General features: G+C 41.5%; 1 protein-coding gene and 2 long non-coding RNA genes across 10 annotated transcripts in view; 1 reads left to right on the top strand and 2 right to left on the bottom strand.

Annotated features, from left to right (window-relative positions):
• Window positions 1–16,362, top strand: part of DMXL1 (Dmx like 1) — a 70,488-nt gene extending 54,126 nt beyond the window's left edge. For 2 of the 4 annotated variants that reach the window (XM_081213498.1, XM_081213500.1), the window contains 14 exons: window positions 440–641; window positions 2,176–2,293; window positions 2,794–2,856; window positions 4,221–4,307; window positions 5,030–5,151; window positions 6,641–6,782; window positions 9,961–10,011; window positions 10,278–10,338; window positions 10,578–10,705; window positions 11,159–11,251; window positions 11,914–12,005; window positions 12,596–12,648; window positions 13,168–13,385; window positions 13,782–16,362. In XM_081213498.1, the coding sequence (XP_081069624.1) occupies window positions 440–641; window positions 2,176–2,293; window positions 2,794–2,856; window positions 4,221–4,307; window positions 5,030–5,151; window positions 6,641–6,782; window positions 9,961–10,011; window positions 10,278–10,338; window positions 10,578–10,705; window positions 11,159–11,251; window positions 11,914–12,005; window positions 12,596–12,648; window positions 13,168–13,385; window positions 13,782–14,006 (1,655 nt within the window). In that variant the 3' untranslated portion in view covers window positions 14,007–16,362. The remainder of the gene's footprint in view (window positions 1–439; window positions 642–2,175; window positions 2,294–2,793; window positions 2,857–4,220; window positions 4,308–5,029; window positions 5,152–6,640; window positions 6,783–9,960; window positions 10,012–10,277; window positions 10,339–10,577; window positions 10,706–11,158; window positions 11,252–11,913; window positions 12,006–12,595; window positions 12,649–13,167; window positions 13,386–13,781) is intronic. The other 2 variants (XM_081213499.1, XM_081213501.1) reach the window with 1 other exon arrangement.
• Window positions 6,789–13,396, bottom strand: LOC308597839. 4 transcript variants are annotated; one of them, XR_014013183.1, is made up of 5 exons: window positions 13,256–13,396; window positions 12,143–12,227; window positions 11,892–12,039; window positions 9,488–9,538; window positions 6,789–8,326 (listed from the first exon to the last, which is right to left on the bottom strand). It is a non-coding gene; the product is annotated as an uncharacterized lncRNA (long non-coding RNA). The 4 variants fall into 4 exon arrangements; XR_014013184.1 differs by having other exon boundaries at window positions 6,789–7,006; XR_014013185.1 differs by lacking the exon at window positions 6,789–8,326 and having other exon boundaries at window positions 9,296–9,538.
• Window positions 14,442–24,958, bottom strand: LOC308597823. 2 transcript variants are annotated; one of them, XR_014013153.1, is made up of 4 exons: window positions 21,708–24,958; window positions 21,435–21,554; window positions 20,914–21,284; window positions 14,442–14,571 (listed from the first exon to the last, which is right to left on the bottom strand). It is a non-coding gene; the product is annotated as an uncharacterized lncRNA (long non-coding RNA). The 2 variants fall into 2 exon arrangements; XR_014013154.1 differs by lacking the exon at window positions 14,442–14,571 and adding an exon at window positions 17,554–17,795.
• Window positions 24,959–26,177: the final 1,219 nt, after the last annotated feature.

Below are 26,177 nucleotides of genomic sequence, written 5' to 3'. Positions count from 1 at the left end.
CAGTCACTATCTATTTCACAGAGATAAAAAAGGTGTGTATATCATCTTGAGCTCTTTTGAGGAAAGGAAGGATCAAATGTACCTAAAAATATTTATACATACATGAACAATGTATATAAAGGATTTTAGGGTTGGACTAAAGAACTGTTATTCCTCATTTCCTAACCGGTTTGCCATCTGCAGCTTTGTTTTGATAGCTACTCCTACAGTTCATTAGCACATATTTACATGCCCAAATTTAGCATGTAAATTTATGTGTCCATTTGATTTAGTTTTAAATTTCTGGTTGCCTCGCTTGTGTGCATCTTGACAGGAAAATGTGCAGGCTCCACCCATAGAGTAAAATCTGCTATTGATGTGACAGCAGTACCTTAGCAGAAAATAGAGTGTAAAGTTCCTTAATATATTGCAGTTAAGGGAAAACTTGTTCTTGTTTTAGAGCTTCCAGTTAGTTCCCCACTGTGTCATGCAGTACTAAAGATACTTCAACGCTGGGAGCAAGTTCTTCTTAGGCGACTTGAGATGCATGGCGGCCCACCAGAAAACTTCATTTCTGTTCATACTTCTCAAGATGCATCTTCTTCAGGCCCTGCACTCCTTCGCCACAAAGCCTTGCTAGAGCCAACAAACGCCCCCTTCAAGTAAGTGTGCTCAGTGGCTCTGTCGTTTTTGTACTTTCCATGCTCTTTAAACCCGTTGCCATTCATGGTTCCATATCGGCAATACATTCTAATTAGTGTTGTAAGCGTACCTCAGCATAGCATGGATTTGTTGTGGATCGAGGGCCCGACCCCGCTATGTGAAATAAATACACAAGGACACGTGATATAAGGTTAATGGGCAAGAAAAGGCCACAACTTTATTGATTACAGCAGTGAAAAGGTATTGGCTTAGGCATTGGATGACTATAGGTGGTGGGTTTATTCAACAGTAGGTGGAGCCTGTTGATGCTCATCCAACTATAGGCTCACCCCCTGATGCCACCGAGGGTCGTGCCATGGCCTCCCGCTAAGCAGGCATCGGACGGAATACACGACCGCCAGATTCCTTTAATGGAATAACCCACGGTAGATAGCATAGGCGATGGCCACACCTAGCCCTTGACACAGCACAACACATGAATCCAATGCCTAACCTACCCACCAATAGGGACGACGACGAATGAGGAGGAGGCGGAGCTGGCACCACAGCATTAAGCTGCTACACACGCCCCCCGGAGGCACCTGGTTGGCCACCTCCGGTGGGCGTGGGCGCCAGCCAGGTAGGAGGGGAGGGGGCTAATGCCCCTACCAGGGGCGGAGCTCGGTCTCCCGCCCACAACCACTCCCCTCTCTTCCAGGGAGGAGAGTCTTTACCTCAAAGCAAGTTTCAGATAGTACTTAAGGATAATTCACTAATTTTGTGTGTGTGCGTGTGTAGATTGTATTTTAATGTACACTTAAAACTGTATATTTAAAAGTGGAAAGGCAAAGCAAACATGAATCATGCAGATAAACATGGAGTTGGGGTGGACTGTAGCTGGTGACAACCCTGACTTTTGCTCTGACCCCCTCTGCTGCTTTAAGTTATATATTGTTGTGGCTTTCCATCAGTCCTCCACAACCGAACACCACAAATACAAACAAGTAAGTAAATCAAATGATATACCTTTTGCTGTTTTCTGAAGGAAGTCTTACCTTAATGTGCAAGGAAACATAAGGACTTTTATGGAAATAAGAGAGCTTCTTCACCCACCTTATTTTTATTTAACCAGTTTCTTCTCTTTTATTTTATCTTTTACACTATTACTTATCGCTTTCTTCTTCTTTCTGTTACCTTTGGTTGTGCTTCATCAAAATTTGCTAAGACGCTCTGCTGCTTTTCCAGATGACATCTGCACTCCTTGCTCAGACTGGGTCATCTTGATTTAAAACCTAGCTTCCTTGAAACAAAACAAACCTGAGGGATTAGTTCTTTGGCTCCATGTGAATAGGTTAACATGATTATTAATTTCATGCTGGCAAAAAATGATTCTCTTTGGCGGTCACCTGCGTCCTGCCTGGCGTTGATTTGAGCAATGAGCAAATCTGGATTCTCCTCTGCCAGATTTGCAAGGGTAGTGGGACTAAACTGGGCTTACAGAAAAAGCTTCTGAAACTGCAGCATGCTTAAAAACATGTTTCTCTTCATTTTTAGGTCTAAAAGTAATAATGCACTATCTGTGAAGAGACTTTGGCAATACCTCGTTAAACAAGAAATGGTCCAGGAAACCTTTATCAGAAACATATTTTCAAAGAAAAGGTGCTTGAATGAGGTATGTATTGTATGTTTTTATACAGAAATTTAATAACATTAACTTGGCTTTTCTTAAGCCAGCGTTCCTCAAATTTTTGAACTCACAGGGTCTCCCCCCAACCCCTATCCAAGCTTGTTCTAGTTTCCAAGGCACCACATTCCTCAAATACAAAGGTTGCATATGCTTAATGTGTAAGCAGTAAAGTTCACTGGCTGGAGAACAATATAATGGAAGTATTATTTGTCTGGTATAAATACATTTATTATAGTTTGTCCAATTTCCCTTTGTGAGCTGAGAGTTAAGTCTTCACCATAGTATCTAAGGTATAGAACTCTTTCTGATGTACTTCTGAGAATGTACTTCAAAGACGTTTATTGCAGCATTCCACGATTTTGTTCCACTAAGTTAAATGTTGTTGCATATTCATAAAACTACTACGTAATTGTTAACCTTGCCTCATAGTTGCATGTTAGTCTCATCTTGTCTTTTGTCATGTGATTTTTTCTTTTCTGGTGTAGTCAATAGAAGACCAAAACGAACATATCAAAAGTACTTCAGTGGAGGAGCCTGGAATCAATAAGGTATATGTGAAATAAAATAAATGGTGATATGGGAAAACTATAGCCTACATTCAAAATGTTTGTGTGTGTGTGTGTGTGTGTGTGTGTGTGTTTTAACTGTGTAACACATTATGTGGTTCATTGGCATTGATTGGGAAGATACAGAGTGGACTAATACCAGCAATCGTCTGGTCTCCTTTGTATGTGATTCTTTTTCCCCCAGAGTCAACTGTGTCAGGTCTTGCAGATTAATTTTATTTGTATTTGATAAACTGTGCAGACTTTAATTGTAATTATGTTTAAAGCAGTGTTTCCCAACCACTGTTCCGCGGCACACTAGTGTACCGCGAGATGTTGCCTGGTGTGCCGCGAGATGTTGCCTGGAGGGAGGCGGGCGAGTCGGGCGGCGAGAGGCGGGGCGACGAGGAGAGGCCGCCCAGCGCGGGGCTCTCGCCGTCTGCCTGCCTGCCTGCCTGCGAGCTCGGCGGGCAGCGCCTCCGTCCGCAGCGCCCGCCTCGCGGCTCTCATTCCCTGCCAAAGCTCACCCAGCCAAGCCGCGCTCTCCTTCCTGCCTTACTTTGCTGCCTCCTCCCTCCCCACCCCCAAAGCTTGGAGGTTCCCCGGCAAGGGGGAGGGAAAAAAATTGAAACTTACACTTTCGTGCGTCCCTCCCGGCGTGACGCTGCGCGCTGACGTCACGGGGCTGTAATGGTGGTGTGCCGCGAGATTTTTTTCATCAAACAAGTGTGCCTTTGCCCAAAAAAGGTTGGGAAACACTGGTTTAAAGGCTACAACCAGCAACCTGTAAAACCTTCATAGATACTTCTATGTGTCAGACAAGTGCATAAGTAATGTGTATACTGGTATTTCTGTGCTTGGTAACAGAGGCCTAACATACAAAAACAGAATATTTCACTCTATAACCTTCTGACTTGTAGAATTGTTCATGTGATTATTGCTGCTCTTGACAAATTTCACATTATTTGTGACTGGTTCTGAACTATTAAATGGTAGATACCGAGTCAATTTTAAATATTTCATAGGTAGACATGGCTCATCTTTATGTGAAATTGCTTTTCTTTCTCTAGTTTTCTGGTTATGCACTAAATATAACAGTGATGGGACAATAAATGATTATAAAGTAAATAGAATGCAAAGTTGTTACACCTTTTAAAATGTGTTTTAATTTTTTATAACAATTTACCTTTTTTTACTGGACTATCTAGAACTAATTAAAAGTAACATGCTTTCAAGTAGCACAGAACTCTTCCTGATTAATATGTAGCTTTTATATTTCAGCATGAGCTAGAAAGATAGAAATCTTACTGATTAAAAAAGGGTATGTGTGTGACCCGCCTCTCTCTTTGTTTCCCTTTTATATACAGATAGAGACTGATATGGGATACCCTGGAAGTAAAGCTAGAATTATCCATAAAGAGTCTGACATTATCACTGCTTTTGCTGTCAACAAGGTATGCACACAAATGGGGTGCTTTAAAAAAATGAATATTTTGGAATGTTGTAGTTCAGGCTCACAAGAAGGAAGAGCTATTGTAATATTTAAAGAAAATAGTCAGACCTTAGCTAGAGGTAATAACACCATTTTTATTTCTCCTACAGTCAATATTATGTTGTGTTCTGCATGCACAAAAGGCACAGTGATCTCTGTTGCAGTAATTCTGCTCTTCTAGAAACTTTGGTCTACTACCAACATAAATAGATGGTTGCAATGGGACTGAGTGGGTACAACATAAATGAAAAGTCATATATATGGGCAGCTTTTCATCCAGTTGAACCTTTGAAATGCAATAATACTGACTGAAAAACTGATAGCAGATAGCTATTTCAATCATACCCTGATAATGGTTTTCCTGGGGCATCTGGCTGGTCAATTTTGGAAACAAGCTTGCTGAACCAGATAAACCTGACTGCAGCATGGATATTATATTTTTAACCTTCTGCACTTTCCACCCAAAGAAGAGTAGCTGATTGGTGTGGTTGGGGACCCAAATGATATGAAGCTGTGTGGAACTCTGCCAATGCGGATTCATTTAAACACCCTGTCACACTCATAACTTCACGCTTCCATGGGGCTTTTGTATTCAGTGGTGAACAGGCAATAGTAGAATTAAAGGTATTGTTAACTGGTGGTGTCCTGAGCTTATTATTTTCCCCTTACACTTGTATATTGTAGGCCAACAGGAATTGTATTGCAATAGCTTCAAGTCATGATGTTCAAGAACTAGATGTTTCTGGAATTCTTGCTACACAGATCTACACTTGGGTTGATGATGATGTAGAAGTGGAAGCTAAAGGGTATATTTTTTCATTTGTTGGCTATATCTCCTAACATTGGCTTCTGTACATGAATTTATTTTTTTCTTAAAAATATAAAGCAGTATAGAAATGAAATGAATAATAATACATGATAATGATACTGTTAATTTCTTAATCCAACTAGTTTTTTAAAAGTTATTAAAACATTTATCTAAGTGTGTTATGGGATCTCCTTCCTGATTTTCTTTATCTCTCCAACCTTGGGCTTTCCCCCTCTCTGTTTGCTGCAGTTCCCAGACCACCTTTTCCCCAGTGTTAGCACCGCCTTTCTGCTACCCTTATTTGCTGTGGTTTTACAGTCCACCTGTGTTGACAGAAGCAATCATTTTTTCCCCCTTGGCAGCTGTTGGCTTAGCTGTCCTGATGTCTCAAAAGACTGGCCTGCTTTGACCCAGACACTGAAGTGGTTATATGGTCACCTTAGTTCTGAATTCACAGAGCCAAGTATAAGTGAAATATACTTGGAGTCGAGTGTGGATTTCATGCTCTTTATTCAGCTCATAGTAGCAGTGAATGAAACTTTCCCCAAAACGTCTAGCTATATATACATTATTTACACAATGGGCCCTGTGTGATTGGCTAATTCTGGGCTGCTCCTGTAGGCTAATCAGGTTGTGGATTCACCTCCTCCAGAAGCCTGATTGGCTGCTCCTGAAGGCCAATCAGGTCGCTGATTCACTTCTACCTGGAGCTGGATTGGGTGGCTCTTGTGGACCAATCAGACTGCTGCATTCTGGATCCTATTGTTCTAGGATTCAGCTCAGTACATAACAATAAGCAGGCATCTGGGTGGCATTATGTTAACAGGATGCTGGACCAGATGGACCATTGGCCAGACCCAGCAGACTGTCAGGGACCATGCTGAGGAGGGCTGCACTGAGGAGAAATGGTGGGAGCCACCCCCTCCCTTTGCTCCTGAATCTTTCCAGGAGTGGGAAGACAGTATAGATTTGGAACAGTGGTTTGCAGAGGAGCATAGTTCAGAAGGCAGAAGCTGGGAAATAATGAATGGGTAACAGCTAGCAGAAGAAGAAATCCTGGGAGAGAGAGGGTTGACAGATTCACAGTCACTGGGCAGCATTCCTCCACCACCCTCCCCAAGGTCACAAAGAGCTCAGAAAGTCTCAGAACAGAAAGCGTAGAGGGTACAAGCCCAGATTACAAGACATAGGAGTGAATAGGGACAGAGGGGTGTGTGATCCTTACCATTTCTAGGAGATGTGTTCTTTGTTCTCTTGCTGTGATTATTAAATATGCTAATTAGTAAGGCGTTCGTTTGATCTTCTTATCTACTACCGGGGGGGGGGGGGGAGGAAGCCAATTCCCCGAAGCCTGACACAGACCCTTCTTACCATTTTACGATAGCCCAAATTAGAGATGTTGCATTATAATTTGTAGATGCAGATTGGCTGAACAACTGCCATTTTTTGCAACATAAAATTCTCATTAAGAACATTTTCTTTTATAGAGCTGATGATTTCTTGGTTATCCACGCTCGTGATGACTTGGGAAACATTCAGGGAACTACTCCTTATACTCACAGCAATCCTGGCACTCCAATCAACATGCCTTGGCTTGGTAGTACTCAGACTGGCAGAGGTGCTGCTGTGGTGAGTCACATGCAATAGAATAATCCTTGAATTACACACTATTACACACTTAATATTGAATATTTAAGTTTTATTAGGTATTATAAATCATATTCAGAATATATACACTTCTAATGCTATTAAAGATTAAAACATTAGTAATTACTTAAGAAACTCTCAGCACTTCTGTTACTGTGTTGAATCCAGACATTTAACATTTTTCTTCCATGCAGAAAATCCAAATGCTGTTGGAAACAAAAGCAAAGTTTAGTAATAGTGCGTTGTCTAAGAACATGATATATCATTTAAGAAGTTGCTGGTTGAATTCTCAATCCCTAATTGTAGCATGGAAATTATAAAACTAATCTGTCCATATATGGTGGTTGAAAATGTGACACAAATTCATGAAGCATTTTGAACATTCCAAAAGGTACCATGCTAACACTAAGTTTCCTCAGCTTGCTTCTTTTGCCATCGGTTCCTTTCAAAGGGCAGAGATGGAGAAGCGAGGCAAAGGCAGAGCCTGGTGCTGATGCCCAGTATTCAGAAGTTTATTATGTTGTGCAAAGGATAAACGTCGAGAGAAATCCGAGTTCAGCCTAGGGTTTACTTCCTTGCCTTCCTTCCTTGGCCATTTATTTCTAATTTTACACATCATTGAGCTCTCCTTTTTTGTTGTTTGAGTTTCACTGATTTTCATGTCTGGCTCTTAATATGACCTTTGTACTTGGTAGAATTTACTAGCTGTGGATCTTCCCATCATGGTGTTACAATGATAGAAAAGGTGTGCCTTGTAACACTGTCCCTTTTGTTACTACAGCCACTGTTATTCCCAGCTAGTTTTATTTACTGCCTAGCCCAGTTTCCTTTAAGCAGAATAATTCATTACAAAACAGTATTGATATAGTACCTTTTAGAGCTTTCAAAATGCTTTGCATGCATCATCTAATTGTAACCCTTACAACAACTTTTACAATAGGGGCAAGTATTTCTGTGCCCTTACTGTGGGGTGGGAGTGCTGAAACTCAGAGTCACTTAGAGCCCTCAGTTGTGCATTTTCTGTTTGCATTTTCTTCAGGATTCTTTCTCCATCTGTGTTTCACTTGGTCCAATGTAACTCAGCCCACTGTTGACTCCATCAACATCCCCTTGGATTCCCCAACCTCTTAGGACCTCTTCTTCCTTAGCTTTGGATACCTTTCCATGCTGTCTCTAAAGTGATTCTGAAGTTTTAGTTCTGGTCCAACTGTTCTGACACTTTCCTCAGGAGAGAACACTTCTGAAAACATCTCTCTACTTTTACTCCCCAACGTTTTAAATCCTCACCAGTTCTGTGTTCTCACATCAGCTCTGCTAGTAGGAATCTGAGGCTGTGCAACCTGCTGCTATTACATTAGGAAAGCTCACTTGTTTTTGTATTTTAAATTTTTGTATTTGTATCGTTATTACACTCTTTAGTTGATGATTCTTTTAAAGAGACATGCATGAGCCATTATGTGTATATTGGCCCAGAAGACGTTGGACACTGGATATATTTTACAAATCTCATTCATGCCCTTTATTTCCTGATGGAGGAAAAATGGCAGGTTTATCTGCAGTTATGTGAGTTAAAATTGCCAAACACAAAGCAAAAAAGATAAAACTTGATACAATTAGCAGGGATTAGCTTCAGTTTATAAAATATTGGAACTAGTTACTTAAAACAACTGCTTGAAAGGGTTCTATATGTATCCTCGGTTTTTATTTTTGTATCCATGTTCGGTCATTTTTGCCTTTGCAAAAAGTAGAGAAAATAAAGCAAAAGTAAGATGGATTACACTAAGATCTCAAATAATCTCCAAGGCATGTGTAGCTGAGCCCAGTGATACTGTAGGAAGATAGTAATTGCTCAGACAGTAGCAAGGCTGTGATCCTATGCATTGTAATTACCATATATCTTCTTTTGCTGCAAGGTTGAATTCTCACTTCAAATTTATGGTTTTTATGTAACATCCAAAGGGAGAACTTGGGCAAATTGCCCAATCTATTGTATTGGCGCCACTTACACATCCATGTAGAAGGAATTTTGAGTACTCCCTTCAGCTGTTACACTAGGAAGACCAAAGCAAGTGTGCGGTATTCAGCAAAGCTGGATGTGTACATCTTTTGTTTTACCTAACCTTTTACCTAGAAATGGGCACTGCTAGCCATGGAAGAATGCCTCCTTCAAATGACACTGGCGGATGAAACACTTTCCTTAATGTGCCTGCCTTTTTGACGTAATTTAAACTCTGTTTTTGCTCTACATTTTTCCCCACAACTGTGGTCAAGGGACCACCTGTGGGCTTCATAGCCTTTTCGTGGGACTGAATCCATTCCCAGTAGCTGCTCACATGCACTGTGAGTGCATAAACACACACAGAAGCAAGAAGGGGGTTGGAGAGTGAGATGCACCATGCAAAGTTGGAAAGGAGCAAAAGACAGACAGACAGACACACACACAGAGAGAGAGAGAGAGAGAGAGAGAGAGAGAGAGAGAGGAGAGAGAGAAGAGAGAGAGAGAGAGAGAAGAGAGAGAGAGGAGAGGATGGCAGAGTGCCCAGCCAAATATGAAAAAAGGAGGAGGAGGGAATGGATGAACTGAGGGAGAAGGAAACATTTGGGGCTTGCTGCTGCAAGCATCTTCTGGCCCTTCCAAATCCCACACCCACACTCCAGTTCTCCCATCCTCCCTGCTAATCACTTACCAAATCAGAATGCTTCTCCCTCTTCTGAGGGGCAAAGAGCCAAAGTGGGTACTGACGGGAAATAAAGAGATAAAAGGTTAATATTAAAAAATAAACTTGGAGTAGAGAAGATGGGGATAAGAAATGGAGGAAGAAGCATATGTAAAAGTAATGGGGGCAGGGGAGACAAATGAAGTGTGAAAGGAGAAGCTGCAGGAATATTTAGGAGACTCCTTAAAAATTAAGCTTTATGAATGTGCCACATAGCTGTGTCAAATCCTTACTACCTACTGTAATACATGCTCTTTAACCAAAGGCTACTTAGATACATAATTTTCCAGTTAATGCAAATAAGTCACAACTAAATTTTCTGTGATCGATTAAATGCAAAACATAATGTTCTTCATTCCTAGTTAACTTCTGTAAAAGTTTGTTTGCCTCTCTCTTACATGCTTCTGCTTCTACCTCTGTCTTACTTACCTTACAATATACAGGAATATTCCAATAATTTTAATGGAATCAGAAAGGAATTGGCAAGAAAAGAGGTAAGAATGCAGCCTAGTGTGTCTCTATTGGGACCCTTAGTCCTGTGGAACGAAAGCTCCCACACTCAGGGGTTATGTTCTGTTGATATCAGTGTGCACTAATGCTGAGGGAATTATGTAGTTTTCATTGACTTCCATCCATATTTCAGCCCCAAATTCATGAAGGTAAACAAACTTGGTAGCGTCTGCATTTTACATCACTAATTACTTTTAAAGGCTTCTGATCAATTTTGCAGCTTACCTTTTTATTTTTGCACATCTAACAGATGATCAAGAAGGCTATCAATAATGTACGAAGAATGGCTTCCCACCCAACACTACCTTACTGTAAGTTTAATATTTCTAGGCCATTTTGATGTTTGCAATAGTCCCAATTTATTATGCAGTGTATGGGGAAAATGTTTGAAAATATCCAGAAAGGAAAAGTGCCCCTTGTTTAAAAAGATGGAGCAAAAACAGCATACTTGTAGGCGGTTGTAATTCTTAATTCAGATTGAATCTATTTTTGGCCATTTTAACTATACATTAGTTTTAAAGAAGTGTTTTTGGATTATTTTTTATTCCAGATTTGACAGGTGCTCAGGATGGCAGTGTGAGAATGTTTGAGTGGGGCCATTCTCAGCAAATTACATGTTTCCGGTCTGGTGGCAACTCCAGGATTACACGGATGAGATTCAATTATCAAGGCAATAAGGTAGCGTCCCTTTTGCATCTCATGGAGATTTTTTTAAAAAAGAAATGTGTTTCTATGAAATGTTCTGGTTGCTCCTTCCAGTAGCTTAGGATACAATAAGTTTAAATCAGTAGTTCCCAACCTTTTTTGGATCCTGTCCCACCTAATAATCTCTAAAATCCTGATCCACCCCCCCCCCGTGACATATAATTCTTATTATTCAAAAAGTGAACGCCTATTCATGTGGAGGAAGCCTAAAAGGCCATTCACTGTTAATAACTCATTCTCAAATTGCCCCCCTTAAAAATCAAATGGCCCCCCTGTGGGGGGGTGCCCCACATTGGGAACCACAGTGGTAAATGTTTAGGATACAATAAGTTTAAATGTATGGGCAATATATAAGCACACAAACACAAACAATATATGTTGGAACTGCATATATGTTTATATTCTTAATGTTGTTTCTCCCCCCAGTTTGGGATCGTTGATGGTGATGGGTTTATAAGTCTGTATCAAACAAACTGGAAAACATCTCTACTTAATGGAAGCACACCCAAACCATATTTGGTGAGTCTAAAAAGTCGTCATCCCCCAACTTGCTTTTGTTAGATAGCACCATGACATTGAAAAGCTGTATTTTAATTGTTGTAAAACATTAGACATCTATTGTTAAATATACTTGGTTGAAAAATTGCAGGTTTTGTGCTCGTTCTTCTTCTCTAACAAAAACCCACAAGCCAAGTGGCAAACCACTTCTGAAACGGGGACTTTCTAAAAGTATGTTACGATATGGTTTTAGGGACCTTCTGTTCAATGAAAAGAAGTAAAAGCAAAACGAAACAAAAAACACCTTACCAGCTTTGGCTGGTATGATAAATGTGACTATTCCTGGACTGGGAGAGCTTGACCATAATAGTTGTGGCATTGGGACTTCAAGATGGGATTAATGCAATGCACTATGAATGTTACAGTTCCCTTGCACTTTCCCCAGAAACTGCAGTTAGGGCAGAAGGCTGCCTGCTGCATGGTTGCTGACAGATGTGAGATCTTATCAGCATTTAACACTCCTGCCATACTGGCTGAGGATTTGTTACTGGGCCAAATTCAAGTTGTTACTATGACTATGGAAAGCCCTTAGACAATCTCATACATGTTACTGTTTATAAGACCAAATTATATATTAATTTTATTTCCAACCTTTAATTACTAATGCCCGTTACAATTTCCAGACATGGCAGTGCCATAACAAAACAGCCAGTGACTTCGTTTTCATCAGCTCTTCATCTTTGATAGCCACAGCTGGGCAGTCTACTGACAACAGGTACTGAAACTTCTTCCAAGATCACAGTGGTAAACTGAGTGCAAATGAAGAAAGTACTGCCAGTGGCAGCTTGCAGTAGGGGAAAGTGCTTCCGCTCGCACAAGGTGGGACACCTGAATTTCACCAGTTCCACCAACCCTCTGCAGTCCTCGACCCCATATTTCACACTACTTAGGAGGGCCCTCCAGTCCTTGAGACCAGCTTTTCGGAGTGCACAGGAAACTACAGTAGGTAGGAGAGAATTGGCAAAAATGAATTATCCTGCCTTGCACAAATGATTTCTACAAGCATAAAACCACCAAACGCAGCAGACCCATTAAAATTAATGCATCAAAATTATAGCTATGAATTTCAGTGGGTCTACTCGGAGTAGAACTTAATTATTATTGGAATAGCGTCATTCCCTAGAGGCAATCTGTCAGGGGCTGCAGATATGCAGTCCATTTTATCCAATGCAGGAAGTGTTATCCTGATATAGTAGACACACTGTATACACACAAACACTATTTGATGTGTATAAAAAGGGAGGGCACCAGCAAGTGCAATTCAGAAAAGTTTATTTGATTATTTTACATCTTTCTCTTTTTTAGAAATATTTGTCTGTGGGATACTCTGGTTGCACATTCTAGTAGCTTAGTGCATGGTAAGTTTAACGCATATATACAAACAATTTAAAACTACAGATTTATATGTGGGTAGATAATTGTTATGTTTCCCATAAAGTTTGCCACATTCTTTATCAAACTTCTGGAAAACAAATACTGTGGTCTAGATTTACATTCTTGTTCCTTGTTTAGTCTTAGCCTCACAAATCACTATTCATTTTACATGCAATCAACTGACCAATAGATTATTGGAACTTGTGCTAGAGATTATTGGCAACATCTTGTTGAATACGTGCATTATTCATAGAGGGCAAATTTCTTGATTTAAGTGGTTACCGTAGTCATTTGCTTAGGGAGGAGAAATCTCTGAACCATGTGCATGAGAGCCAACAGGAGAATCAGTATCATTTTAGTTTCTTTGGACTTGAGTTTGTCACTTTAAAACCAGGTTTAATATTACAGTTCATGTGCGCTATTATTGTTACACAAAGCTTTATACAAGACTGCAAATAAAATACTAATACATTATTATTTAATTTTATTGATTTGGATTTTAGCCTTTACTTGTCATGATACTGGAGCAACTGTCTTAGCCTATGCCCCCAAACACCAGCTATTAATATCAGGTGGCAGAAAAGGCTATACCTGTTTAATAGATCTTCGGCAAAAGCAGCAACGACAATTTTTCCAGAGTCACGATTCTCCAATTAAAGCAATTGCTGTGGATCCTACAGAAGAATATTTTGTCACAGGATCTGCTGAAGGCAACATAAAGGTAACACATTGTAAAATTCCATTTTGCTAGACTTTGAATAAATGCAAATTTATTACACATTCATTAGAGCATTGCCTAAGAATTATATTGAGTAGGCCTTTTATGTTTTGTTCTCCTCTGCTTTTTCCTTAGACCTAAGACTGTTAGTATTGCCTTAACTATGAATTCGTTTTTATTTAAAATATTTATACCCTGCCTTTCTTTACAGAAGTTGAAGTAGGCTTGCAGTACAAACCATAAAATGAAATAATATATATATATATATATAAACACACAATAACCAAAGTTACAGTATTGATGAAATAATTTTAGTATGAGATAATGGATTAAGCAAACAATATTATCCTTGTAATAGCAAAAACCCACATATTGAAATATTTTTCTTTGTGTTTTTAGGTATGGAGTCTATCTAACTTTGGTCTTCTTCACACTTTCATCAATGAACATTCTCGACAGTCTATTTTCAGAAACCTTGGGACAGGTGTCATGCAGATTGAGACAGGACCAGCAAATCACATATTCTCATGTGGAGCTGATGGGACAGTAAAGATGAGAATCTTGCCAGATCGATTTAGCTCACTCAGTGAAGTATTGAAAAGTGATGTGAAATTCATGCTCTAGTATACTGAAATATATTTTATAAGTGGGTAACAATTGTATGTAAAGTATGTTGATGATTGTACAGATAACACCACAATAACATTTTTCGATGTTTATATTTATTTCTTGGCGCTTCAGTCCTCGATGCACTGATGCCTTAAAGATTTAATAAGTTCCTTCTGGTTTTGCCTAAACCATATGCGATCATTCAGTAAATGTTTAAAATATGTATGTTGCTGAAGTTTTTTATGTACGTTGCTGTGTTTTTAATTTGTAGGTGAACGTGGTCTTTTTTCATTTATTCTTCTCTAAAGACCCATACCATAAGGAAGCCTTATGATGTTAGCCTGATAAATACAACTATCTGTTGCCAAATTCCTCCTCCTAGCTAGCTATGAGTATGGGTTGTACTTGTCTAAAATAAGCACCTCTTGAGAGTTGAGCCACCGCTGCTACCTAATCCCTGGAATCCAAGTTGATCATTGTTGCAATTTGAACTCTGTATGCAGAGCTAAGAATTGAAGGATAGACTTTGTGTCGGAACTTTCCATGTTTGAACGGCTGCTATCAGGATGGCAGTCTTTTCCTTAAACCAAGAGACATACAGAATATATATTTTTATCTAAGCCCTGTTTAAAAATATGCAAATATTATGTGATTATCTCTCTCATAAAACTGTTTAAGAATTATATTTAAATAAAACAATACATGAACCTTTAGTGTTGATGAAATGAACCATAGGAATGTGCTGCATAGGATACTGAATGCGAATTGTTCTTTTGTAAAACGCTGAGTGTTTCAGGAAATAGACAAATAATGCTATTTACCCTTTCTGGTGAATTTGTTTTCATTTAGCCCAAAGATGCTGTTTTCTCTCCAGCACTTAGAGATCATAGCGTTTACCTTGTAACTGCCTTTCTGAAGCAAATTTAGAAAATACTGCAAAAGAAAATGACTAATCTGGGGTATGAAATATACTATAGATTTATAATGGGGGAAATCAAAGTATATTGAAATAAGATTTTCACATTTCTTTTGCCAAAATGTAAAAAGTGTATACACTAACTGTTTTGACCAAAATATAGAAATGCACAAAGCCTTCAACGTTTTCTATGTGCTAAAACAGCTATTCTGGATTATTTCATTTTAGAAGTGTAGAAAAGTATGTAAACTAGATAAGAGACTGGTTACTCAAATGCAAATAATATACTTTTTGCTATAATATTGGGGGTGGGAACAGTGTCAATACAATGCTAATTGTAAAAAAAAAAATGTCTGGGAATGGATGCTGTAAATAAAACAAAAATGAAGGGCTTGTATAATGAATTTTGTAATATTCTCAGGACACATACTTTAACATTTTAATTTTAATATTTTGTAACATTTTATATGATTTTAAATGTAATTTTTTGCAGATTTCTGTGCAAGGAGCAGAGGGGTGGTTTCTAAGCACTTAGCCTGCATTTAAATTTGTGCAATAACATATATGCTACTACTGTAGAGAAGAAATGCACAGTGGGCATTTCAAAGAACTAGCACAGTTGTTTGATACATTGAATTTTAATCATTTTTCCTCTGAAATTCCAGTGAATCAATTGATGTTTTAAGACACAATGATCAGGCCATGGGGTGACTTGGTGACAATAGCTCTATCATGTGCCATGAAGCAGTCACACGACTGGAAGACATGCCTTTTAATACCCTACTTATGAAGGAAGTAGCACCAGCAAATAAGTGCTTGGAGTGGCCTGTAGAGTGGCCTATGTCCCTTATGGGGCTTCTATAAAGTCATCAACAAGGATGATACATGCTAGGGTTATGGAAAGTTATGCTTATGCTGGACAGAAAGCCAGCACAACTATTTTGGAGCAGATCATGAGTTTGAGTGCTGTGATGATTATATTTCATGTATGTATTAAAGCATTTCCTCTTTAAACACTGTCGCCCTTCACATTTTAATTCAAAAGACAAAGGTGGGGAAATGATTTCAACGTTAAAGAGACAAACCCTAATTTTCCAGTTTCTGAGTTTTATATTTGAATCACAAAGGCAGCCAAGCATACTGAAAATTTACAGTTCAGGGTACCAGCAGTTCAGACTTTTTTAAAATAAATAAATAAATAAATTTAAGATGGAAATTTATATTTTGAGAAGTACTATTATTTTTCAGTAAAACTTTTGACAAGTTGCACTTTAAGTATGCCAATATTCCAATATTGTATACAGTTCTGCACTTCTACAAGGAAACTGGGTGAATGAGTGTGTTTGTGAAGAATACTCTTCAGCTAATAACTCAAATTTTGTAATATTGTCATGTATTTAGTACCCACCCATAATGCCTAAATAAAAAGTCGTGTAGAGAATCATTGTTCCAAAATGCCATAGTTGCTATGAACTTTTTATGAAGACTCTTTCCTTAGCGTGAAGGTCATTTTAAGGATATTAATGTTATGTCTGTCCCCTCAATTTAATATATTCCCTCCCACCTTTCTTTTTTGTGCTCCTAGTGAAGAGGTTGAAACATGCAACTTCCAAGTTTGAAACTAACTGCTGTTCCCTCTTACATCTGAACTCAAGGAATTGTGGTTTGTTTCAAATGCCCAGGATATGAAACCGTAGTTTAAACAAACCATAATTCCTTGAAATTGGATGTAACAGTTTGTTTAAGCTGAATCATTCTACTCATCTTTTGGTATACTTAGTTCAGAGCTCAATCTGGCTCATTCACAAACTGGGGAAACCATGGTATGACGTTGAAGATTGGTAAGATATGCACTTTTCCCCACCCTTCTAATCAATTTGTTGCTGAAATATAGATTTCATACGTGATCATGAATTTGTACCAAGAGTGGTTAACACATCAGACTGAAAGCAGAGGAAGGAATTCAGTGTCACGCTCTTCTGATGCAAAACTTGTCAGTGCAAACATTTCAGCTTGCTAGACACCACGGTCCACATGCCGTTATGGGGTTCTCCTGACCCCTGCAGGCCACTTTGGGGGACGACATGGGGACACAGGTGGTGCTGTGGGTTGAACCACAGAGCCTAGGGCTTGTTGATCAGAAGGTTGGCAATTCGAATCCCCGTGATGGAGTGAGCTCCTGTTGCTCGGTCCCAGCTCCTGCCAACCTAGCAGTTTGAAAGCACGTCAAAGTGCAAGTAGATAAATAGGTACTGCTCCGGTGGGAAGGTAAACGGCGTTTCTGTGTGCTGCTCTGGTTCGCCAGAAGCGGCTTAGACATGCTGGCCACATGACCCGGAAGCTGTCTGTGAAAAAACGCTGGTTCCCTCGGCCTATAGAGCGAGATGAGTGCACAACCCCAGAGTCGTCTGCAACTGGACCTAACGGTCAGGGGTCCCTTTACCTTTACTTACCGGTATATAGAGTATTTATTAAAACATTTTATGCCACTGTTTGGCTGTAACAAGGCACTTTACAAGAAAAGGAAGAACAAAAATCGATGAACTGGCACAGTAAGAGAAAACATTAAATACCAAGACAAAGTTAAAACCTCCAGTGCAAGTTAAAATTCATTAAAAGCTATGCTGCCTTAAAATACGTACGCTATGTGTATGATGTAAACCAGGTTTTTCTTCACACGTGTAAAGGCACTTCCTGTGTACGCATGTTTGTTCCTCTCAATGCAATGCCGACTAGCAGAATTCTTGGGCAAAATCTCCTATATGAATGGTACTACAAAATACTATGAAGTACAGAAGATTCTTTGTTTACTTCATTTTCCATTCTTCTGCATGCGCCTGTGCGCTGTACCATCTAGCACCTGCAGGCCAGAAGATTGGATCTTGCTTCTGTTTGGGAGGAACAGCACCTTCATTTAGCAAGGTGGAACCCAGGAATTGTGCAGAAAGCCTAAAGTGCTTGGCTGTTTCCCAACATAACCATTTAATAAGAGGGTGTATGATGATTAATGTTACAGAAAATTCTTCCTTACATGAGCATAATTGCTAAGGTCTTGTTCACAGCTTAGACTTTCAAGATGTTGAAAAGACAAGAGTGATGGGAGTGAGGAAACTTTACATCTGTATCCTGTGCTTATCTGGGCACCTTCTTAGTGCATCGTCTCTGGGCACCAAGGAGTGTTCGGAGGTAACGAGACTCTTTCTTGGTGCTGTTTCAAGAGGTGCTTGCTGGTGGCTTCTTCAGCTAATGTGCTCATTTAGAGTGCTATCATGCATATTCTAGAAAAAGAGGTGTCAGAACTCACCATGAACGCCTCCCCTATTTTCTTATGACTATGGTGCCCACCTGAGAGGTGTCAGAACTAGGTTACAGTGAGTTCTGGCTGAACAAAAGCCCTGCTCTGTATGGAGCAAGCTGCATGGAGCCTGTAAAGGTAAAGGGACCCCTGACCATTAGGTCCAGTCGCGGACGACTCTGGGGTTGCGGCGCTCATCTCGCTTTATTGCCGAGGGAGCCGGTGTACAGCTTCCGGGTCATGTGGCCAGCATGACTAAGCAGCTTCTGGCGAACCAGAGCAGCGCACGGAAACACCATTTACCGTCCGCCGGAGCGGTACCTATTGATCTACTTGCACTTTGACGTGCTTTCGAACTGCTAGGTTGGCAGGAGCAGGGACCGAGCAATGTGAGCTCACCCCGTCGCGGGGATTCGAACCGCTGACCTTCTGATTGGCAAGTCCTAGGCTCTGTGGTTTAATCCACAGCGCCACCCATGTCCCATGAAGCCTGTAGGTTTCAGCTAAAACTCTCCCCATCCCTGAGCATTGGAAATTGGCCCACACCTAGCTGAGGCTGATGGGAAGTTGAGAATCTAGCAATATCGAACGTGAAACATCAAGGCTTGGATCCAGAGAAGGGGCCTGCCTATGTATGAGACAGCATCATGCAACAGGAGTTTTGCTTGCTGTTTTGGTGTGTCTTTGCAGTGCAAGGGGCTTTGCAATGCCTATATTTAGCAGAGCTGCTTTCTGTAGGGATTGATGTGCAGTCAAATTTCCCATGGGAAACTCAGTCACGCAGCTGATGGGTGGTGACTTCAACCCTGCTTTCCACAGGGTTCTGCTGCACAAACTTTCCATAAGGAACTTGGCTCTGCAGCTGATCCTGCCCAGTCTCTGCCTGCCCCACACCTACCATCACATACTACATCAGGTGTTGGACACAGGATTTAAGGGAAATGGTTTTGCAGGCCAAATTGGAACCTATGCTGGTTCCCCACCCTGATGTAGCAGTTGGCACTGGCCAAGACAAGTTGTGTTTTTAAGCTGAACAGCAGCTTTTGACTTAGGTGTTACTTGCAGCAGTTACTTAGCCCTATTCTATATGTGGATGGTACTGAACCCTTTAGATTTGATCCTTGATGGGGGAAAAACCCATTACCTTCAAGTAATTGTATTGCTTGCTTGAACAAAACCATCATTTCAGTTTCTAATTTAGAAACTACTGAATTACTATCCCCCCCCATCACATGAAAGTATGAACTTCCAAAAATTGTTCATGTGGAAGGCTTGCACTGAAGATGGACTGTTAGTTATTGGGTTTTCTTATGAAGGGAAAGGGGGCCAGCAGTGGTGTATTTTTCTTTCTTTTCTCTCTCCCACCCACTGAAAACCTTTTGCCATTTTCTCAATGGCAATATTGCTTTGAAATGTTGCACAATTTGCTGCACCAGACACCACTTCTTGCCTTCATCCCTTCCAGGAAGGGCAGGGGAAAGAAGGTTGTTGGGGTTTTTTTGAGCATCTGAAGATATTACACAAGATCTTGCAGTATTATTTTTTTTTATGTCTCACATAATGTCAGAGTTAATCTGCAGAAAGCTCAGTGTATTATGCTACTTTTTAAAAAATGGTAGAAAATTTTACTTTAGAATTTCTCAAGTCAGCTACCTTAGCACTGGTTGAAAATAATATACAAATCTAACGATCCGGAGATCACTGTTAGGATACAATGTGTTTGTGCAATGCAACCAATCATTTTACTCATTGATTTGCTGTCCCTAGGCAGATTGGCAGTTTATAAAAAGCAGCTGCCTTGAAATGTATCATTAAAGAAAATTAAGTCAGTTGTAATTCATGAATACCAAGTTACGCTTTCAATCTCTCAAAGCTTTTCAAGCAACTGTTGGACAGACATTTTAGGATCTCAACAAGGCATGCAAAGAAAGAAGCATCTGAAACAACCAGCCTTGTCTGCCCACCAGTTAAATATGTCTAATCAGATATGCTACCTGTGCTAAAAACACTGGGCATCTGTTTTCTGTGGTGTTAAATGTGGTCATCTGGATCCAGCCCAGCTGTGCAATATTTCTACTTTGAGTTGCACTCTGATAGCTTTACTCGATAAGCCATCTCCTTCCATTACAAGGAATAACTTAGGAAATGTAAGGTTAAATTTTAAAATAAGAGTAATTATGCTAGGTGATTGTTTAGGCTTAAACAATCCTTTTAAAAGGCTTCATCAGGCGAGTGAACAGTTGCTCTAGCTTAATAGCATATTTATACATAGCAATGTCTTAAAGCGTGTCAGTGCAAAAGAGTGTGCAATACAATCAGTTTGTATTGTCTTGAGAATCAGGGAAGCAAAACATCTGGGGTTGCCAATTTTCAAGACATACAAAGTGGCCTGAGAGACCCTCCACTGCTGCCGAGTCAGAGCTTAAACCAAACCTCAAATCCAGGACATTTGCTTTAAAAATGTTAAATTCTCCCCAGTTGGGCCTGTAGGATCCCCCATAGAGGACATGCCCGGCACTTCCCTCGTCCCCGCTCCTGCTGGGCTATGTGGAGTCTGGCTCTCCGGACCCCGCCATGACCCAGGCAGCCCTCGTGCCCCAGGAGGGCGGCTTCCTCGGCATCTCAGAGGAAAGGCAGTCCAAGCTGTAAGGTGAAGTTCACGACAGCATGCACTGCTCACCGAAAAGCTGTTTCTCAGAAAGTTGCCTTACCGTGAGTGCTGTATACCAGACCATGCTGCAGCTGAGCCAATGGGCTTCCTTGAGCCCCAAAGAAAGAGACACACTCATTGGGGAAATGGCGAGGTTCGTTCCATGGTGGAGCTCTGCCCATTGGTAGAGAGTGAGGGCAAACTCCGTGTTCAGGTTCTGTGGTTCATGGTGTCAGTATAAAAGCTGTCCTGCCCCTGCTCTCCCTCCAGGCCTTCATATATTATGTCATCTCAATGGAAAAGAAGAGAAGGCTAGCAATTATAACTGTTTTAGGGACTTTCTTATATACCCTGAACATATCCTTGGAAATAGACATTGCCTTCATGTTTTCCTGGGGTTTTTAGTTCTGGCTGGCAGGAGGTCTGCAGAGCCTACAGGGAAAGAAAGAGCCACATGGGATATGTTTATTTTCTGAACCTCGAAACAGGACTCAGACAGTTACAGAGAGACCTTTCCTAAGAAGCCTTACTTAGGGACTAATATTACTCTGGAAGCAACATCTATATGCAGAAGCGTTTTACCTTTTTTGTCCAGAAGGGAAGGCAGAGGGGGAGTTTGTGGGTGAGGAGCAGGTCTCAGGGAGAGGCAAAATCTTATTTCTCCTTCCCAACCAGGAAAACACTTTTCTCAGCCTTGAAAGCCTAGAAAAGAAAGAGAAAAATGTGAGAAATGGGGCCCACAGTTAGTACTCTCCTGATCTGTGTCTCTAAACTGATTTTGGCATTCATGCCTCAAAGCTCAAGAGGAATTCTCTATCATCATAGAATGCAGATGCTGAGAGAAATCCTACTTACGTGTCTTGTCTTCTTCCTATAACAAACACGAAATCCAACCATAGGAGCTCACCAGGCCTTTTAACACTCTGGAGACCAGTGAGCCAGCAGAGGGAGGTGTCACAATGGCTTCTGTAAATCTGTTCCTGGAAAAAAGGGACACTTGGCGGGTCTGCTGAAGTGTCCAGATGGGAAACCACCAGGGTCTATGTAAATAAATATATATATATATACTATGTAAATAAATACATATATAGAAGGAAAGGAAAAGCTATTAACCCCCTCCCCTCCAAACCACTAGTTTCCCTCACAATGGGAATCACTGTTTGATGCAAGTTAAATGGCATATTTGGGCCTTGAGTTCTCTCAGTATAGAGATGGGATGGAAAACCTGTGGCCATCTAGATCTTGTTGGACTCGCTTCAGATCCTGCCAGCATAACCAACAGCCAGGAATCTTAGCTATAATTATTATTATTACTTATACCCTGCCCATCTGGCCGGGCCTCCCCAGCCACTCTTGGAAGCTTCCAATAGGATATTAAAAACACAATAAAACATCAAACATTAAAAACTTCCCTAAACAGGGCTGCCTTCAGATGTCTTCTAAAAATCAGACAGTTGTTTATTTCCTTGACATCTGGTGGGAGAGTGTTCCACAGGGCGGGCACTACTACTGAGAAGGCCCTCTGCCTGGTTCCCTGTAACCTTAGTTTTTGCAATGAAGGAACTGCCAGAAGGCCCTCGGAGCTGGACCTCAGTGTCTGGGCTGAACAATGGGGGTAAAGATGCTCCTTCAGGTATACTGGGCCGATGTCGTAATCCAACATCTGAATGGCCACAGGTTCTCCATCCTGACCTACAGAGGTGCCTATGCCCAGCATGTGGGTGTTGGGGCCAGGGATCCTTTGTACTCACCGTCCTCCTTCAAGTGACTAATGTATCCAAGTGCTATGGCCCATCTTCAAATTTTTTATTTTAAACACTATGAGAGCAGAGTGGAGCAAGCACAAAGTTAGTTTCTCAGGTGAGGGGGAGGAGGAAAATAAGTATCTTTCTCCAAACAGGTCCTATGACCAATGTTTAATACTCTACTTGAGCTTTGATTGTGCCACATATATAAAACATTTGGATTTTTATGTCAGCCAGGAAGACTGCTTCTGCTTCAGACTTAGGAACTCTAGGACTGCCAGAAGCTTTTCACCTGAAGCAGACTAATATGCTTTTAATTACTGTGTACTAGCAGGAAGTTTGTGAGATAAGTGCTGCAACATTGCAAAATTAGAAAGCAAGACAAACAGGAGACATGACACCTGTGACGGCAATTTAAAACTGCATTTTTCAGACGGAAGATGAGTCGTCTCTCTTTTCTCTCAGGATTAGGTAGGTCTTTTTAGGCTTTCCTAAATAGGTGAAGACTGTGGATCTAAAGGGAGGGTTTTAAATTGGAAGTGCAGCTGATTAATAAGGGAATCTGTAGTTGCAAGAAAAGGGGAGCCAGGGTATTAAGCTCCTAAAAGCCAGAAATTTCAATGTTTCCGTTTACTATGAAAAGAAGCATTTAAACTTAATTTAGAGCCTTTTATTTTCTGCTTTTTACAGTTCTCTCCTTGTTTTTAAACTTCTGTACAGTATTTTGTATGTTTTAGTAGAAAAAGTGTGTGGTTTATTTAAAGAGCTAAAACCCAGAATTTTACTCATATTGTTTTCCTAGGACTTCTGAAAGTTCGTATTTGTGCTCAGCCTCATTACAGTCTGAAGTGGTATACTGAAGACAAGATGACCTTTAGGGTCACTTCCAATACTAGTTCCAAGATTGTTTGTTGCTTTCCCCCCTTAACAGACGGGGAGCTGAAGCTACAATAATGGCAAATTATCTGGAACCATATAATACAGCAGGTCTAGGTTTAGCCTACGTCCCATATTGCTATATAAATGCTAAAGAGATACCAACAACTTTTTGTTGTTGTTTCAAGCTCCTTCAAGACTCCTTTCATGAGAAAGCAAACCCAAAGCCCACTACCTCTTTATAAATATTGTGGACTTCCAAATATTACTTCCAAAACATCACCAAACTGTAGGATGAATGGTGACAGGGATTCCCACAGGTTGCTTTATTCTGGAATGAAATTATTCAGGAAATATGAAAGATTGTTAAAACACATATTCAAATTTCTCCCCAGTTATCCACTAAATATGAGGGCATACACCATGAATACATTTTGCCAAAAGGAACTTTTGACATGGGTGCTGCCAGGATCCCTATAGCAAAATAGTGGAAATTGTTTTTTAAAAAATATGGACTATATCCTTATGGCATAAAAAATCTATTGGAATTTAGTTATTGAAGAAAAATAGCATATACCTGTAAATCTGAAGCTAAACTGTATCTCTCACCACACTATCTAGAAAAATATAGTTGTGATTTTAAATTGGGTGTCATTATTTAATATGTTTAGGTTTTGTATACCCAGCTGGATATATTGTTGAATTTTTGTTATTGTGTTGTGTGTGTGTTGGGGGTATGTATTATGCATACACAAGTGGGAACTGCAGCAAAATGTTGTAGCATATTCCAGACCCCATAAGAGGCAGTCTGGTACACCTTTTTGCACCTTGGGAACTTTAGTTTACATCTCAGAGCTATGATTCCCAGCATTCTTAAACTACAGTTCCCAAGAATATTTGGGGGGAGTGATGCACTTTAAATAGATGGCATGTACACATTGAGATAGGGATGCGGGTGGCACTGTGGGTTAAGGCACAGAGCCTAGGACTTACCGATCAGAAGGTCGGCGGTTCAAATCCCCGCGACGGGGTGAGCTCCCGTTGCTCGGTCCCTGCTCCTGCCAACCTAGCAGTTCAAAAGCACGTCAAAGTGCAAGTAGATAAATAGGTACCACTCCGGCGGGAAGGTAAACGGCGTTTCCGTGCGCTGCTCTGGTTCGCCAGAAGCGGCTTAGTCATGCTGGCCACATGACCCGGAAGCTGTACGCTGGCTCCCTCGGCCAGTGAAGGAAGATGAGCGCCGCAACCCCAGTCGGCCACAACTGGACCTAATGGTCAGGGGTCCCTTTACTTACACATTGAGATACCCTTCAGTACTGTATAGTAAAATCTTGATTTCCCCACCTCAAGAGTCTGTCAGCCATGATGTGCCCACTGAGCACGCAATGGGGCTACTGGGGGCTATCTCTCACTAACACCCTGCCCCCAGGTTTAGTATCCGTAAACCCAAGCGCACTATCCCCTAATGGTTGGTAGCAAAGAATACATATTACCGTATTTTTCGCCCCATAAGACGCACTTTTTCCCCTCCAAAAATGAAGGGGAAATCGGGGTGCGTCTTATGGGGCGAATGCCTGCAAGCCTCGCGCGCCCGGCAGGAGGTCCGACCGGGTGCGCGAGGCTTGGGGCGGCAGCCTGTCGCCCGAAGCACGGGGAGCCCTCTGGAGGGCTCCCCCTGCTTCGGGCGAGTGTCTGCAAGCCTCGCGCACCCGGCAGGAGGTCCCACCGGGTGCGCGAGGCTTAGAAGCTTGCGCGCACCTAGAAGCTTGGGGCGGGCTGAGCTCAGCTGGCCCCAAGCTTCTCGGTGCGCGCAAGCAGTCCGCTGCCGCCCCAAGCCTCCCGCACCCGGCAGGAGGTCCCGCTGGGTGCGCGAGGCTTGGGGCGGCAGCGGACTGCTTGCGCGCACCTAGAAGCTTGGGGCGGGCTGAGCTCAGCTGGCCCCAAGCTTCTAGGTGCGCGCAAGCAGTCCGCTGCCGCCCCAAGCCTTGCGCACCCGGCGGGACCTCCTGCCGGGTGCGGGAGGCTTGGGGCGGCAGCGGACTGCTTGCCGGCATGCAGAAGCTTGGGGCGTGCTGAGCTCAGCACGCCCCAAGCTTCTAGGTGCGCGCAAGCAGTCCGCTGCCGCCCCAAGCCTTGCGCACCCGGCGGGACCTCCTGCCGGGTGCGGGAGGCTTGGGGCGGCAGCGGACTGCTTGCCGGCACGCAGAAGCTTGGGGCGCGCTGACCTCAGCTTGCCCCAAGCTTCTGGATTAGCGCAGCGCACCTGGGGGGGAAATAAATTTTTTTTCCTTTATTTCCCCCCCTAAAATCTAGGTGCGTCTTATGGGCCGGTGCGTCTTATGGGGCGAAAAATACGGTATATATATATATATATATATATATATATACATATATATACACCGTATATATGTATGCATGTATTTGCACGTGCGCACACAAAATGGGGTAGTGGGGGCCTTGCAAAACGAGGCCAGATGACCTAGTAACATTGGTCGTAGCTGGGGGGAGCCACTTACCCCCCCTCCAAAAAATCAAGTAAATAAATAAAAATACTTAACTAAAAGTAGACATTGTAGAAAGATTTTGACAGATTTTCCTGAGCACTTGGGGTCAAAAGAAAGCGATTTAAACTGCCATCTGCCATGGATGCTTTAGCTGAGATTTCCTGCCTGGCGGGGGATTGGACTAGATGACCCTTGGGGTC

Source organism: Podarcis bocagei (assembly GCF_964188305.1).
Source record: "Podarcis bocagei genome assembly, chromosome: 11".
Classification (NCBI taxonomy): domain Eukaryota; kingdom Metazoa; phylum Chordata; class Lepidosauria; order Squamata; family Lacertidae; genus Podarcis; species Podarcis bocagei.
Note: the sequence above shows the minus strand (reverse complement) of the source record. Positions and strands in the feature narration are given on the sequence as shown.